General features: G+C 49.7%; 1 protein-coding gene across 5 annotated transcripts in view; it reads left to right on the plus strand.

Annotated features, from left to right (window-relative positions):
• Positions 1-15,753, plus strand: part of Lhpp (phospholysine phosphohistidine inorganic pyrophosphate phosphatase) — a 91,172-nt gene that overhangs the window by 8,487 nt on the left and 66,932 nt on the right. For 4 of the 5 annotated variants that reach the window (XM_063267904.1, XM_063267900.1, XM_063267903.1 and 1 more), the window contains exons 2-3: positions 11,920-12,107; positions 15,263-15,416. In XM_063267904.1, the coding sequence (XP_063123974.1) occupies positions 11,920-12,107; positions 15,263-15,416 (342 nt within the window). Of the gene's footprint in view, positions 1-11,042; positions 11,151-11,919; positions 12,108-15,262; positions 15,417-15,753 lie in introns of those variants that run through there. The other variant, XM_063267905.1, reaches the window with a different exon arrangement.

Consider the following 15,753-nt stretch of genomic DNA (forward strand, 5'->3'; position numbering starts at 1 on the left):
TGGTCATGAGGACAAAGTCCCCAGGAATAGCCATAACAATGAGAGCAAACTGGCCAAGCTGCTTCCTCTCAGTCCCACCTGTGGGCCAGGCTAGCCAGGAAGTCAGCTGGGGAAACACTTGCTTGAGTTTTCTTACCCTCCCTACCAGGAGCTCTGGTGGCTCTGATGGTGAGATTAAGTGGTCTTATATATTGCCCTTTTCCCTGTCCACAGGTGAGCCATGATGGGGGAGGGCACGGACCAGAGCAGCATACTCTATCCTGGGTTCTGGGTTTTCTGTTTTGTAATGTCAACACTTGAAATTTCATAACAGGTAACTTCCTTCAGTAAATGTCCCTGCCAGCACTTGGTTCAGAGAAAAGTTCAAGGCCTTTGCCATCACCCTGCTGTGGTACCTGCCTCAGACTGATCCTGTGGGTCTTCCACCACCTTTCTTTTATGTTCCCCTAAAGCACCAAGCATTTGTGACACAGCCCCCACCCCAAACCCATCTTTGAAGTCCCCAAGGCAGCTGCCTGTCACACAGTCACTGCCCTTGCCCTGTCTCCTCTCCTCCCCAACTCTGTTCAGCCGGAGTAAGGTCTTAACTCTGTATTACCCTCAGAGCAAATTTTAAAAACTGTATTTAGTTATTTGTCCTTGGGCATGCGGGCATTAGCGCGCGCGCGCGCACACACACACACACACACACGCACACACACACACACGCACACACACACAGGTCAGAGAACAGTTTAAAGGACTTGGTTCTGTCCACCCTGCAGTTCTCAGGGATTGAACATACACACACACACACAGCTTGAACACATGAACACACACACACACACACACACGCACACACACAGGTCAGAGAACAGTTTAAAGGACTTGGTTCTGTCCACCCTGCAGTTCTCAGGGATTGAACATACACACACACACACACAGCTTGAACACATGAACACACACACACACACACACACACACACACACACACACACGTGTCAGAGAACAGTTTAAAGGGGTTGGTTCTGTCCACCCTACCGTTCTCAGGGCTTGAACTCAAATCATCTGGAGCCTTTACCTGCTGAGCCGGCTCACCAGGCTGCAGCCTCACAGAGGGTTTGTTCTTCTACATTTCCTTTGGGGAAAGAAAACCCAAATTAAAAAGGAAATCAGAAGAATGTTTGCTGTGAGATCAGTTGGTGAAATCCTGAGGGTGTTGTGAGGAGTGATGGTGGCGAGGCTGGGGTGTCAGCTGCACACATCTGATTTGCACACCAGCGACGACCCAGGTGTGTCAGGAGACAGAACGGCTGAACAGTCTGAACAGTGCTTTGTCCAGACTGCAGAATCTCTGGATGACACCGTATCCAGATTGCAGACTCTGTGTAGCTGGGAAGGAGAAAGTATTAGTTCTTTTAATTAGTTTGTATTTGACCTGGACTGTATATAAGTAAGAAAGCTATAGGTGTGTGTGTGTGTGTGTGTGTGTGTGTGTGTGTGTGTGCGCATGCCCTACCCCTTCAAGCTGCCAGGTGCGACAGGTATGTGCTGGACGTGGACCAGTCAGTCACTCCAGCTCTTTGTTCTCACCATCTCCTCTATCTGTTCTCTGTGGGTGTCCCTCTCAACCCCTACCCCACCACCCTTTTTCTCTGCCCTCACGGCTCTGCTCCCATATGTCTGCCTGTTAACATATGTACTCCTCCACCTCTACCCCTTCCTCAGGTCCTCACTCCACCCCCCCACCAATAAACCCCTTTATCCCAGGTCTGTTATAGGTCATAATTTCTCAGGGGTGCACTTTGACTCAGCCCCACCAAATGTACCCCCTTGCCACATTATATTCCATAACACTGTGTGTGTGTCTGTGTGTGTGTGTGTGTGTGTGTGTGTGTGTGTGTGTGTGTGTGTATACTTGTGCTACGGCACACATGTAGAACTTAGATGGTAACTTGCAGGAGTCAGTTCTCTCTTTCCACCACGTGGGTCTTCAGGATCGTCTTCTGGTGACCAGTCTTGGCAGCAGGCTTCTTTAATGGCTGAGTCACCTCACCTTACTTGTTACTTTTGAGATGAAGATTTCACTTTGTTGCCCAGAACATAGGGAGACCTGGACAGCTGAGTTCAAGAAGAGTATTACTCTGCTCCTGTCTCCCTAGAGCAGTGGTTCCTGACCTTCCTAATGCTGCGACCCTCATAGGAGGAACTCCCCTCAGCAGTTCCTCATGTTGTGGTGACCCCCAACCATAAAAGTGTTCTGTTGTTACTTCATAACTGTGTTTGCTGGTTATGAATTATAATGTAAATGTCTGATATACAACCCCCCAAAGGGGTTATGACCTGTAGGTTGAGAACTGTTGCCCTGGAGGTTGGGGTTCCAGGTGTTCACCACTGTGCCAGACTAATATACAACACCCCCATCTATCTGGGCTGGTGTCATAATTGATCTGTGAACTTGAACTTGCTGGAAGGAGGCTGAGCGCCTTAGGTGAGGGTGTAAGGCTGTAGCCGTAGCAGTAAAATTTGCTGTCTGGGATGTGATCTCAGGCATGATAGGTAGGTTCCCCCCTGGAAGTGAGAGCAGCCAATGTGTGCTCTGGATCAGAGGTATGGATTTACCTTCAGTGTGGCACGGGAAACCCATGAAGCTCACTTACGATGCAGAGCCCCCAGGACAGACGGAGAAGCTGATTGGCAAAGCAGTACTCAATCATTGCTTGCTGTTATGAGATGGGGGAGGGTTGACTCCTCCCTCTCACGGTTCCTCCAGGATACCTTATACCTGAGTAGAACTCCCTCACCCTGGGCTCCACTCCCTTGGTCTTGCTTCACGGAAACCCTGGCTTCCTATTGGACAGAACCTGTGTGGAAAGTTGAGATGCCCTACACCAGCACAGGTCACCATATGGTCATCACTGACACTTACTATTGAGTATTTGCAATTTGCCGCGTACTTCCCAAGTGTCTTTTTAAAAATCGAATCAACAACCCTATCTGGTATCTGCTGCGAATGCCTTGCTGCATAAACGAGGAACCTGGGGTTTGAGAGGAGGTGGCAACAAGCTGCAGGGCAGGTAGGGAGGCATGTCTACTTTCTGAGCCCAGCTCCACCTTGCCCTTGGCTTGCTCAGCACTCAACCATCTAGCCTGTTCAAGGCCACTGATGCTCGGGGATGACTGCCTGCCAGCTGAGTTTGCAGGGCTAGCCAGTGAGATTTGTTGCCATGGCTATCCCCAGCATGTGTCATATTCCTCAGTCTCCCTTCTGTGTGACCTGCTTAGGTTGGAGGGTCACCAGGATCTCCCTGGTTACCAGGTCTCATGCACTTGACTCATGTGTTTGTCAACCGCTATGAAATCGATGCTCTGGCCTTGGCGTACCCCTGTGATCTGAGCTCTAGCACGTCATAGAGAACACAGTGGTTGGGTGTTCTGAGGGCAGGTGATGTGGGCACCAGCACAGGGAAGGCGCACTATGTGTTTTGTAAGGACTCTGGCTGGGGTCCTGCCTAAGTCACATGACCTTCCTGAAAGCACTTGACCTAATGGCCTTAATCCAGAGGAGCTAAGGCCTGGCCGCTGTGCACTGCCGTTCTGCTCTCTGCTCAGAGTTTGGACTCTGACCACATAGTGTTAGCTACTGCTCAACGGTGTCCACTGGAGTTTGAGGAGGTCTGGGTGGGCCAGCAGATAGCTATCAAGTGAGAAGGCTGGACAGAGAAGGTGTAGTGGGTCCAGTCAAACATGTGCTGTGTTTGGTGCCTTCCACCACAGAGGGTCTTCTGCCGATGTCAGTGAGGAGTTCACGGAGGTCTCAAAGGTGTGTCCCTTCTGTGCCAGCCTTGACAGTGTCTCCAGCATGTAGCCCGAGAGCCCTCTAAGTGACCACCCTGAAATGGGGCGGCTTATGATCCCAGTCTAGGAGGAAACTGGAGAATCGGGAGTTCAAGGTTACACTTGGCTTTGAAGCCCACCGGACTCCTTGGCACCTTCTCTGCAAAACAAGAAAGAAACAAGAGTGAAAAGTATTTCAGGAGCCAGGCACGGTAGTGCATGCTCGAGTCCAGCAGTCAGGAGGCTGAGGCAAGAGGTTTTGTTTTTGTTTTTTTGGCTTCTTTGTTGTTGTTGTTGTTGTTGTTTTTGTTGTTGTTGTTTAGTTAAGGCCATCTTGGCCTACTCTGTCCCAAGAAACTAAGCCAAACAAAGCTAAACCAAAAACCAGACCCATTCTGGTACCCTCTGGCAGCTGAGGACCCCGGGGGAGCTGTCTGTATCCTTCAAACAACCCCAGAGGTACTAAACATCTTCTTCCCTTGTGATGGTTCGTACAGTATGTTAACCTGACAGGAGCTAGAGTTACTGTGGAGACAGATCTCTGGGCATGTCTGGGAGGGGTTTTCTAAAGTGGCTAATGGGGGGAAGACCTGCCCTGTGTGTGGATGACATCATTCTGTGGGTCAGGGTCCCAGGCTGAGTAAGAAGCAGAAAGCTAGCTGAGCACCAATATTCATCTCTCTGTGCCTCTCAGAGCTGTGAAGCAGTTGAGACCAGCTGCCTCATATGCTGCGGTGCCTTTCCCACCCTGACGGAATGTGCACCCCTCGAACTGGGAGCCACAATAGACCCGTCCTCCCTCAAGCTGCTTTACTGGGTATTTTGCCACACCAACAGAAAAGTAACTAACTGACACGTCTCTCTAGGAAATGACCTCTCACGGCCCTGCTTCCCATTCCAGTAGTACGTGAGACCCTCCATCCCACCCTGTGTGAGGTCTGAGTAGGACTAGTGATTAGAGTAGCGCAAGACTGAGGGAAAGGCCTTCCCGAGCTCTGCCACATGAGCTTCTCTGGTACCAGGTGGGCCTTGGATCCACCTTGGGATTTGAGTCTTAGGTTAATCCAATAAAGGAAGGACAGCACTAGATTTGGGTTACCACAGCAGACTCACTTTGGACAGGAACCAGAAAGCTTTCAAATAACCTCTCTGCAAGAATGTGCTGGTCACTCCCTGTCTCTTGTGGACCCAGCGAGCCTTTGAACTACCATTTCCCAAGTTTGACATTACTTCATGGACATTTAGCCTATAAACACATGGTTTAAACCCTTTGATGGCCCTGTCCTGTAGGGTCCCAATGATCCTGCTCAGTGGTTTCTTAGAGTCTAACCTCCGTGACTTCTTTGGGTTTTGGGAATCCCGACTCCTCCCATAGTCCCACCTAGCTGCCCAAAGATGTAGTCCTTGGAGTTGTCTCCAGGGTTCCTCTGCCCTGTCTTCATGTGAGACCCATTGAAGCAAAGGACATGGCATGCTGAAGTCACAGCTCTGGTTCCCTGGAGCCCAGAGCTGACAGAGCAGCAGGAGGAAGGAGGTCTTAGAGACATGCAGGGTATAACTAGTAGAGGATAGCTTCTGTATGAATAGGGTAAGATGGGGCTTTTGGAGGGAAGAGCACGTGGACCTGGCCTTAAAGAAAGACAGGAATCCGATCCAGGGGACAATGAAGCTAAAGACAGTGATGATGAGAGGACTGCCAGGCAGATAAAGGCAACAAACGCCAGGGCTTCCGGAAGAGGAGGTGGGACCCCAGCTGTTCTTTCCCTGGCAAGCTCCTGGCCCTGCCTGGCCTCCTTTTCTGGTCCCTCTGAGGGGAGCTCATGACTCTTTAGCTTCTCAGCCCTTGTCAAGCTGGAGAGGGCATGCTTTGAGCTGTCCCAAGGTCACTCAGGATGTCCAATAATTGTCCTAACACTTTACCTGCCGTGGAACAGTAATGAGAGGGTTTTCATTATTTTCGGGTGAGCGCTTCTGGCAGATGCCCGACAGCCAGCAGATGTGTAAAGTCCGAGGTGATTTGTAAGGGACCGGCTCATCTGATGCACAGTAATTGCACACAGCGATGTTGTCACTCAGAGGAGCATCTTGGCCTGCTGGCTGAGGTTAAGGTCAGTTCAAAGATCCAGTTGGGTCACAGGAAGTAGAACTCTCTGAAGGGTGAGTCAGTGGCTAAGACTCTGGCCACAAGCTTAGCAGGGCCTTCAGACCGGCCAGGGGCATCCCCCTTCAAGGCTTTTGGGTGTTGGGGTGTACCTGCAGCCACTGTCCTTCATCAGTATCTCTCTGTAAGCTGTGCCCTTTGGGGCTTTCCTCACCATCTGAAATCTGTTCTAGGCCTCCCAAGGCCAGATCTGTAGCATGTGGCACTGGCGCTCGCAGAGAGCTGTAGCTGTGGTCTCTTGGCTCCCTCTGCCTGGGTCACTATAACAGATATCACCAAGCTGTGGTCTACACTGCCTGTTTTTTTTCTCCCAACGTTGGAAGAACTGGATGCCCATGACCAGGGTACTTGCGTGGTTGGCTTCTGGTGACATTTCTCCTTGGCAGATAGGTGACAGCCATTTTACCATGCATTCACATGATCTCCTTGCTTTGTGAGCACTGAGAGAGATGGGGGAGCAAAGGGAGAGGGAGGACAACTTCACTAGGCTTCTCAGGGGTCTTTCAGTTTTTTTGGGGGGTGGTAACATCTCTTTATGTATCTCTAGTAGGCCTGAAACTTGCCATGAGAACCAGGCTGGTCTCAAACTCACAGCTGTCCTCCTGCTTCTGCCTTCAATGTTGGTGTTACAAGCATATGTCACCACACCCAGCCCTTGGTGTCTCTGAGGATATGAGGCCTATCATATGGGGACCCCTGCTTTATGACTCTACTTAATCACCATTTGCTGCTCATAGGCCTTGTCTCCAAGTGCACACACAGGAGAGGCGGCCATTAGGGTTTCAATGTAGGAATTTGGTGAGGCACAGTTCAGTCCACAGCTCAGGACATCCAGGCCTCACTCTGGTGTGAAGCACCTTGCTCATCTCAGTTTCAACCCAGGCCCACACATATCTCACCCCTCCCGAGAGTAGGAGGCCCCAGAACAGAGAGTCTGGACTGCTGGGCCCTGCCTGGGGCATAGTGTTACATTGGAAGATCCTGGGCATTTTGCCCTCTGTGCCTGCACACGACTCCATATGTAGCCGAGGGCCCCCAAAGCTTTGTGCTCTCGGGCCAGATGACCTGGGTCATTTCTCTCTTAGAAGACTTCCCTTCTTTCTCCTGAGTGGGGAATAAGCTTACTCAATTAGCTCGTCAATGGCGAGGAAGACCTGCTCTGGGGTGTGAAGACAAGATCAGGCCTTGGATATTCAGCACAAGGACAGCACTTCCCGAGAGCCGAGACTCCGTGAAAACCTGTATTGGGGCTTTATTCGCTTTAAGTTTTTAAAAATTAATCTTTAATTTTATGTGTATGGGCGTCTGTGCACCATGTGTGTACAGTGCCCACGGAGGCCTGGGAAGGCTGATGATCTGGAACTGACGTTATATACAGATGGGAGCTGCCACATGGGTGCTAGGAACTAAACCTGGGTCCTCTGTAACTGCAGGGAGTGTTCTCAGTCACTGGGACACCTCTCAAGCCCACACTTTACTATCTTAATAAGAGGAGCGGCTTCTAGGGGTTGGGGATTTAGCTCAGTGGTAGAGCGCTTGCCTAGCAAATGCAAGGCCCTGGGTTCGGTCCCCAGCTCCGAAAAAAAGAAAAAGAAAAAAAAAAAAAAGAGTAGCAACTTCTGTAATGATTTTCAGTGATTTTTAAATAAAGAGACCTGGGTTGGCCCCTGGTGGTCCTAGGGTCTGTGCTGACATGTCGAAAGGGGGGCAGTGTTGGTGGCACAGAGGGACAGGACTCAGAGGGAGGGCTCTGCATACATAGCTCCAACCCCATTGTCCCCAGACAGATAAACTAGCACACACAGAAAGCACTGGTTTCCAACAAACTCATGTCGGTATCTCGAAAAGAGACAAGGAACTACTCCCTCCCACCCACATCAGAAGTTGTGTTTGGAGTGACAGATGTGAGGCTCTGCCATCTTGCTGTCACACCGATTGCTCACTGTTCTGAGAAGGTCACATCACCATTCATTAGCGGTAATTAGTCCCCCGAGACCCCTGCACTTCTTCACTCATGTGCTCCATTAACTTGGGTGTGAATCACACATTCCAGGCACCAATCAATGAGGACCCATCCATAATACACAAGGTGAAGCTATTAGTCACAATATATTAACTGCCCAATTTAAAAGTAAAAAAGCCATCTTTATGAAGGGCAATTAACCACTGAGAGTAATTGGTCATTCATAAACCTCTGATTAGGAAAGACAAATAATAAGAAAGGGGTGAGTCACTGAGGCTGTGGAAGATGTGATCTGTGTGGCGCCGGAAGGCTGTAGATCTAGAGTTCTTCATAAATGGCACTGCTAGCCCCAGAGGTGGCTGGTCCCTGAAACTCACCTGCCTCTGGGCGAGCTAGGGGGCCCAGAGGATCAGAGATGGCCTAAGGGCAGTGGCAGTTGAAGTGTTTTAGGTTTTCCAAGGACTCCTTGTGTGCCCAGCATGGGGACGCTGTACAGAATCCAGCAGACTGCATTGCTGAGCTACTAGAGTATGTGGGTTGGGAAGGACAATAAACATAAGTTGGAAGACTGAAGATACTTGATGTCCTAGAGACGTGGAGGTGATAATAGAGACAGAGTGGAGTGAGTATCTCAGACATGGCAGAAAGAGGGTCCTACTCTCCCTGTCCCATGGTGGGCAGATGCTGGGATCATCCCTGACTTCTCCATGGCCCACCACCAGGCTCATCCTCCAGACTCATCTCCCAGTGGAGGTGGACCTGACTACCTTCGAGGGTGGGGCTCCACACTGCAAGGGCCACTCTCCCTCCACTCACTTAGCCTATAGAACTCTCCGGGACCTGCGTATTCTTGGGAATGTATGGGCTGTCTATGCTCACTTTTGTTCTGAATAATTACACGGAGACCTTTATAATTATTAAAAGCTTTAGACAGTATATATAGCGAGGCAGATTCTGAGCTATTCTATCCTGACGGTGCTGGCCTGGCCTATTTTCCAGCCACGTGGCCAATTGCCTGCCATCTTAGAATTGCCCTGAAACCACCTTCTTCATCCATGTCCCGATAGCTACTCCCCCATCCCCACCTGAGACCCTCTCCCTCCTTCTGAGCCCTTTCCATCTCCTGACCAGCTATAGGCTCTTCAGCTCTTTAACCAATCAGAAGATGGTGGAAAACAGTGTTTTACAAAGTACTGAGTCAGGAGATGCTTCATAACAGTGACAGTAGGGAAGTCTGGTCTGCAGCCAGATCTCTGGGTACAGAAATCAGCATTTGAATACACAGTGCACAAAAAATCCCCAACATCTTTTATAAGATTTAGCCATGGGGTTTGTGAGAGCTTGGGGTGGGAGCTGGGGTGGGGTGGGGTGGGGACTTCCATCTGCCTCAGGAGGAGGGACAAAAGGCCTTGGGCCTTTCTGGGGCTCAGTTTCATAACCTGTGAAATGAGGTGTTATGTCCTCACTGGGATTGGGACTCACCGGCCATCAGTGGGTGTTGACTTCAAGCTTCAGTTTTGCATGACTGGGTCTGTCACATGACACCTCTGACTGGGTCTGACAGGAGGCCATATCTGTGAGGAAAATACTGAAGAGCACACTCGTTCACCATACGTGTGCTCTTTATTAAGGCACATGCATTTAACATTGGATTGCATTGATTGGAAGAACAGCTTACAGGATGCATGAGGTCAAGACAGCCCAGTGTCTTGGAGACCCAGTGGGAATGTATTTAGGGACGTTGTCTGAGAGCAGGGCCTGGTGACGGTCAGTGTAGTTGTTTGTTTTTGGTGAGCATCTCTGTTTTCATTTTTTAAGTTACATTTGTTTAGTTTGTGGGGTTCCCATGTGCAGTGCTGTGTGTGTGTGATTCAGAAGACGTGTTAAAGGAGTTTTCCATCCTCCTACCATGTGGGCCCCAGGGCTTGAACTCAGGTGGCCGGGCTTGTCGACCAGCCCTGTTTTTATTTTTGAGATGGAGTCTTAATTCTAGCCCAGAAACTAGCCTGGAAACTCATGGCAATCCTCCTGTCTCAGCCTCCTACATGCTGGGATTGTAGACATGGGTTTTTGTCATTGTTGAGATAGTCTTATCTATGGAGCCCTGGCTGGCTTGGAACTTGAGACTTTCCTGCATCTTCCTGGAGTTTTTTTAAAAGTGCTTCTCTAATCTTAGGATATGCGACCCAGGCTGTGTAGTTGCTGGATAGGATCAGTTCCACACCTGTCAGGCTTGGTGAGGGCTGCATGATCTGAGCTTGGGAGCCAGCAGGACAGCTCCCACCAGTCACTGCTTCACCACTCACCCCAGACATGAGCCTGGGCTTCCTGTCTTAGTGGCCTCCTCCTGCATGTTGGTCCCTGGTGAGTGCCACACTCGCTTGCTGTCCCCATGCAGTCCGTGTGCAATCTGTGTGCTGGGTGCCTCCTAGAATCCACTCCTGCTGCTGGGTGGCCTTTCCTTTGCTTCCTTGCACAATTGGCTGGGGTTTTCTCCTCAAGGTCTCAGCTCCCGGTTGCTTCCCAGTAAGGGCCTCCCCAACCTTCCTGTCTATCTAACCATTATCCCCATTACACATACCCTCTGTGTATCCATCACGGCCCCTCTCCTCCCAGGTGAACATTGCCTTTCCCGTGATCCTTCTTGTTCACTGCCAGCCAGCCCCCATGCTAGCTGAGAACTATGGCCAGGGAAGGCCACAGTACATGTGCATTCCAGCACCCAGGGTGTAACAAGTACACAGCGATTATCTGTAGATGGGTTGAATGTCATCTCATTGGGGGCCTCTCGAGGTATCCTCTCTGTGGCTTTGTGTCCAAAGAACTCACCTAAGTGCCACTGGGATACTCCGAGGGAGGGTACACAGTGCTGTTTGTTTTAAGTGCTATTAATAACTCTATTAGTTCTTAGTATGACCCAGCCAGCCCCCCCCCAATAATCAAGGCAGAGTCTTATTGATTTAATTAATCAGCACAACTATTGGGCGATTAGCCCTAAACTTTTTCTATGCCAGACTGGCCACTTCCCAGTTGTGTCCCCCAGGTTCCTCGCTGTTTGTCTCACTCAGGTTGTTTCTGTTCCATCTATCCTCAGGGTACACTTCTCTCGCTACGCGCTCCCGGTTCGTCATGTCTAATGGAGACCTCCTGCTCTCTCCATCTTCTTTCTTCTCTTTTCCTGTTCTTTCTGTCCTTGCAACCCGTGGCCTGGTAAGCAAAGCCATGCCTACCTGTGTTTTGCAGTAGTCGGCTGTAGCCATCTTTATTTAACTAATAACTTTAAATTGGGGAGTGAGGTTTACACAGGGGCAGGTCTAGGGACAACTAGATCTTGGGGTTCAGAATTTAGTGTTTGTACACCCAGCTGTTGGTTGTTTTTAGCGTATTTCAGTTTTACAGAACCTCGATTCTGGGTTTGTACAGAGTGGGGTTCCCCGTTTATTGATATTAATGAGAAGTCAAATCTCAGCTTGGTTGCTCTGCCTGACCCCGTTGGAGAAGTATGGATCCAGGGTTAGTAACTCGTGGACGTGGGGAAACGCAAGCGCTGTGAAATGGGATGGAGAAACAGCTGTGGGTGGGCATTCTGGGGCAGCTTGCTGGTGGGCCAGGTCGACGGTGCTGGGGAATTGATGTCTTTTATCTGGAGTGAGAAGATGCCTTGCCTGCAGTGGGGGTAGGGTGAGGCATTCCAAGCAGACTCAGACCATTGTGTGAGGATAGACACGACATTTAGAGATGTGGTCTGCCAGTATTGTCCGTGTCAACAAGAGGTCTGTCCCAGCTGTGAAATGCTAGCCTGAACACATCTTTGTCTGTCTGGTCCACCTCATCAACTCATAGGGACTCGACCTGCTCTGCTGCTTAACCAGCTGCCCTTGCAAAAAAAGTCTCTCTCTCTCTCTCTCTCTGGGTCTCTCCTCAGGAGTCCATGTTCTTCTGTGCTCAACACATTCTTGCTTGTGTTTTCCTGTCCTAGACTGAAACGGTCCCCGCTGAAAGTGAGATTCTGCACCAATGAGTCCCAGAAGTCCCGGCGAGAGCTGGTGGGGGTGCTTCAGCGGCTGGGGTTTGACATCTCAGAAGGAGAGGTGACTGCCCCTGCGCCAGCCACCTGCCAGATCCTGAAGGAGCGAGGCCTGCGGCCACACTTACTCATCCATGAAGGTAGGCCTGCCTTGACTTGCTTTTCTTTTTTCTTTTTTTTCTTTTTTTTTTTTTTTTTTGAGAGTCTCCTGTAGCTTTATTTACCACTTATATACCCAAGTTCTCCAGGTAGAAAATATCTGGAAAGCACAGTGGGAAACCCTGGCTCATGACTTGCTTTTCTTGAGGTGAAGCCTGGGGAGAAGGCCTTCACCCACCCCATCCCTTCCTTGGGCCAAACCATGGGAAATACATGCATGTCAAACCTGATTTCTTCCATGACACTTGTGAGTTTTCAGGGTACAGAGTTCATGAGGCTTCCTGCTGGGGGTCGGGGAGAGGTAAGACCAAGCCCCAATTCTCCCTCTTTGACCTCCATCTTCAAGGCTAGCTAGAGGATGCTCCTGGGAGTAAAGCCTGAAGTTGTATGGTGTTCCTTGATCTAGGCAAGAGGTCAGGGATTCGCCTAAGGGATTATTGAGAAGAAAAGAGGAAGGAAGGGCCGGGGATGACTGAGAATATGCAAATCAAGCTTGCAGTCCATATCTTTGCAAAAACTGCCACTCAGCCTCAGATTGCCTCAGTGACACCCAGTCCTGCTGGTTGGTGAAGTTTGCAAATGGCTTTCGGAGTGAGGTCTGAGTCCAGACAGTTGGTCTGAATGCAAGACCAGAGACCTTGAGCCCTCGGGTGGGGGGGGGGAGCTTTTGTGGAGCAAAGGAGTGGGGGGCTTTCTCTGGTCACTATTTTAAAAATGGGGTTCAAATACTCGAGGTCACTTTTTGTCTCCTTCCTTCCTCTTCCCTCCTTGCTTCCCTCCCTCAGTACCGGTTCCATTTTGACAAATCTCCGGGCAGAGGCAGGGAGAGTGCTCTCTGGAAGGCTGGAGCGGGATCCATTGCCCTGGCACCAACTAAGAGAATCATGCTCAGCCTTTAAAAATCTCCTTTCTAACATCCTTTGTCTGTAGTTAGGAACCCTGCCAGGGTCTTTAGGAATTCCACCTTTTCTTCCCTAGGGAAGGGGTTGTTAGGCATGGAAGAGGGGTAGAGGAGTTGGGCGGGGGTGTAATGCAGCTCAGTGGTGGCACTAGCCAAGGAAGCCATAACAGAAACTGAGGGGGCTGGAAGGGCAAATGTCCTTCCTCTGCCGCTGTGCCTGTGTTTACAGGAAACATACCTGGCTTCAGGCTCTGACTTTCTCTGGGTTTTATTACTGATGTTTTCCCCCTAATACTTTACTATGAAAATCTTCAAGTGTATAACAGACCTCAAAAACATTTACTTTGGGTGGGTGGGGGGAGCATGGAGATGACTCAGTCAGTAAAGTGTCTGCTACACAAGCACTAGCAGTTGAGTTTGATCCCCAACAGCCATGTGAAAAGCCAATCCAAGGACTGAGGACGCGAGGCTTACTGGCCTTCAGTCTGGCCCAATTAGCACGCTCCAGGCTCAGTGAGATATGTCTCAACAAACTAGGTGGAGGGAGAGCCATTGAGGAAGACGCCCAATATTTTCCTAACCTTTACACACACACACACACACACACACACACACACACACACACACACACACACACACACTCACATACACACACTATTAAACATTTTTTTCCAGTCTCCTGGACAAGAGAAAGATATTCTGTAGTGTTTTCTTAGCTCTGTGTCCATCCATGCCACCATCTGTCTGTAATTTTACTTTTGAGTCATTCCCCAGGGAATGTTGGTACAGTCCCCAGCATTTCACAAGGCTCAGTATGCGGTCAGTTTGTTTTCTTTTCTGCCGATGTAAGATTTTACATGCAGTGAGAAGCTCAAACCTCTCTTACGCTTTTATTTTTTTAAGACAAAGTTTCCTCTGTGTGTCTTTGGCTGTCCCGGAACATTATCTGTAGCCCAGGCTTGCCTCCAATCACAGAGATCCTCTTGCCTTTGCCTCTCTGCCTCTCTCTGCCCTAGAGATCTCCAGTATCATCCTGAAGCTTCCTGCACACCCTTCAGTCAATCCCCAACCCTACCCCCTTAGTGATAGTCACTGATGATAATGTAAATAAATGTACCTATTTAGAATTTCATACCAATAGAGTTATACAATGTATAATTGATCCAGGACCCCAAAGACCACCTTGGGTCTCAATGATTCCCTGGAAGGGCTCCCAGAACTCGGAGATTAAAGATTTAATCTCAGAATTTGGGATTAAAGCTGGGTACAGTGAAAGACCACAGATCAGCTCAGCAAGGGAGGAGCTGCATGAGCCAAAGGACAGGAGAAACCAGGCGTGAAATCCCAGTTGTCCCTACGTTGGATGTGCTTGGTTGTCTCAGCAGTGAAGTGTGACACTTGAGGTTGGCAACAGGGAGGCTCATGGGAGCGTTGGTGCCTACACTCTTTTGAGAAGGGCTGGTCATCTAAGTACACGGTCCCCATGTGACTGACCTTAGGGACTCCATCTCCATCCACACACTTCACTCAAGATCATACTGACCCAGTATGACCCAGTTGGTCAGGAGTGCAAACCCCTCCTATCCAACAGGATTTTGTAGGGTCCCGGGGTCCTCCCTAAGGCTGTTATAGGGCCTCTCTTAAAAGCAGGCCTTTCTCTGGAGCATACAAGATCCGAGCAAGCCAGGCCTGCTGAAGTAACCCTCTCTTTCACAAGAAATAGTCTTCTGTCTAAAGCTCCTCTTGCCAGCCTAGAGGCTCATCATAGGGTTGCATGTACTGTGTTCTTGCTCTTAGCCGTGTAGGAAACATACCGCAGGATATTTATGCTGGATATTTCCCAGCTCCAGGTTCGTATTAGTTAGGGTTTCTGTTGCTGTAAAGAGACACTAAGACCATGGCAATTCTTTTTTATTTCATTTTTGTCTGAGACAGGGTTTCTCTGGGTAGCTCTGACTGTCCTAGAACTTACTGTGTAGACCAGGCTGGCCTTGAACTCTGAGATCTGCCTGTCTCTGCCTCCGAGTGCTGGGATCAAAGGTGTGTACCACCTTATAATGGTGTGTGCCACTCCCTATGAGCCCGTGGGGGCCATTTTCTTTCAAACCTTCACAAAGCTGTTCTGAAATAACTATTCTGCCAGGTAGACCTGGCAAAGAGAAAGTGTCCCTTTTAGGATCTGGGAGTAGGCTACATTCTGGGCTTGAGGGTTGTCTGTCTCTCTTGTTTCTTTAGGAGTCCGCTCAGAATTCGATGACATTGATATGTCCAACCCAAACTGTGTGGTGATTGCGGATGCTGGGGAAGGCTTTTCCTATCAGAATATGAACAGAGCCTTCCAAGTGCTGATGGAGCTGGAAAACCCCGTGCTCATATCCCTGGGAAAAGGGTGAGTAGGGCAGCAGAGGGAGTGTGCTGGGCAACTCTAAGTAGAGACAGATTCAGACAGGTGGTTTGGGAGTGAGCACGGGGGCTCTCCTCCCTCCCTTGCCTTTTCTCTTCATTCTTCCTTTTCCCCTTTAATTATCTTCCCAGAGCTGCCTGACCAAGTTTCTGTATGAATCTTGGTTCAGGAGAGGGGTAGGGGCTTCTGCCTAAGGAGACCTCAAAGACTAGGTGTCAACTGTCCAAAATTTATGGTAACGGATGCAAAGGTCCCTTAGCGCAGGATATAGCACAGAATGATCAGGAATGGTTCCTAGGGATGCTTGATAAAGTAGTAGGTG

This window comes from Rattus norvegicus, chromosome 1 (assembly GCF_036323735.1).
Source record: "Rattus norvegicus strain BN/NHsdMcwi chromosome 1, GRCr8, whole genome shotgun sequence".
NCBI lineage: Eukaryota > Metazoa > Chordata > Mammalia > Rodentia > Muridae > Rattus > Rattus norvegicus.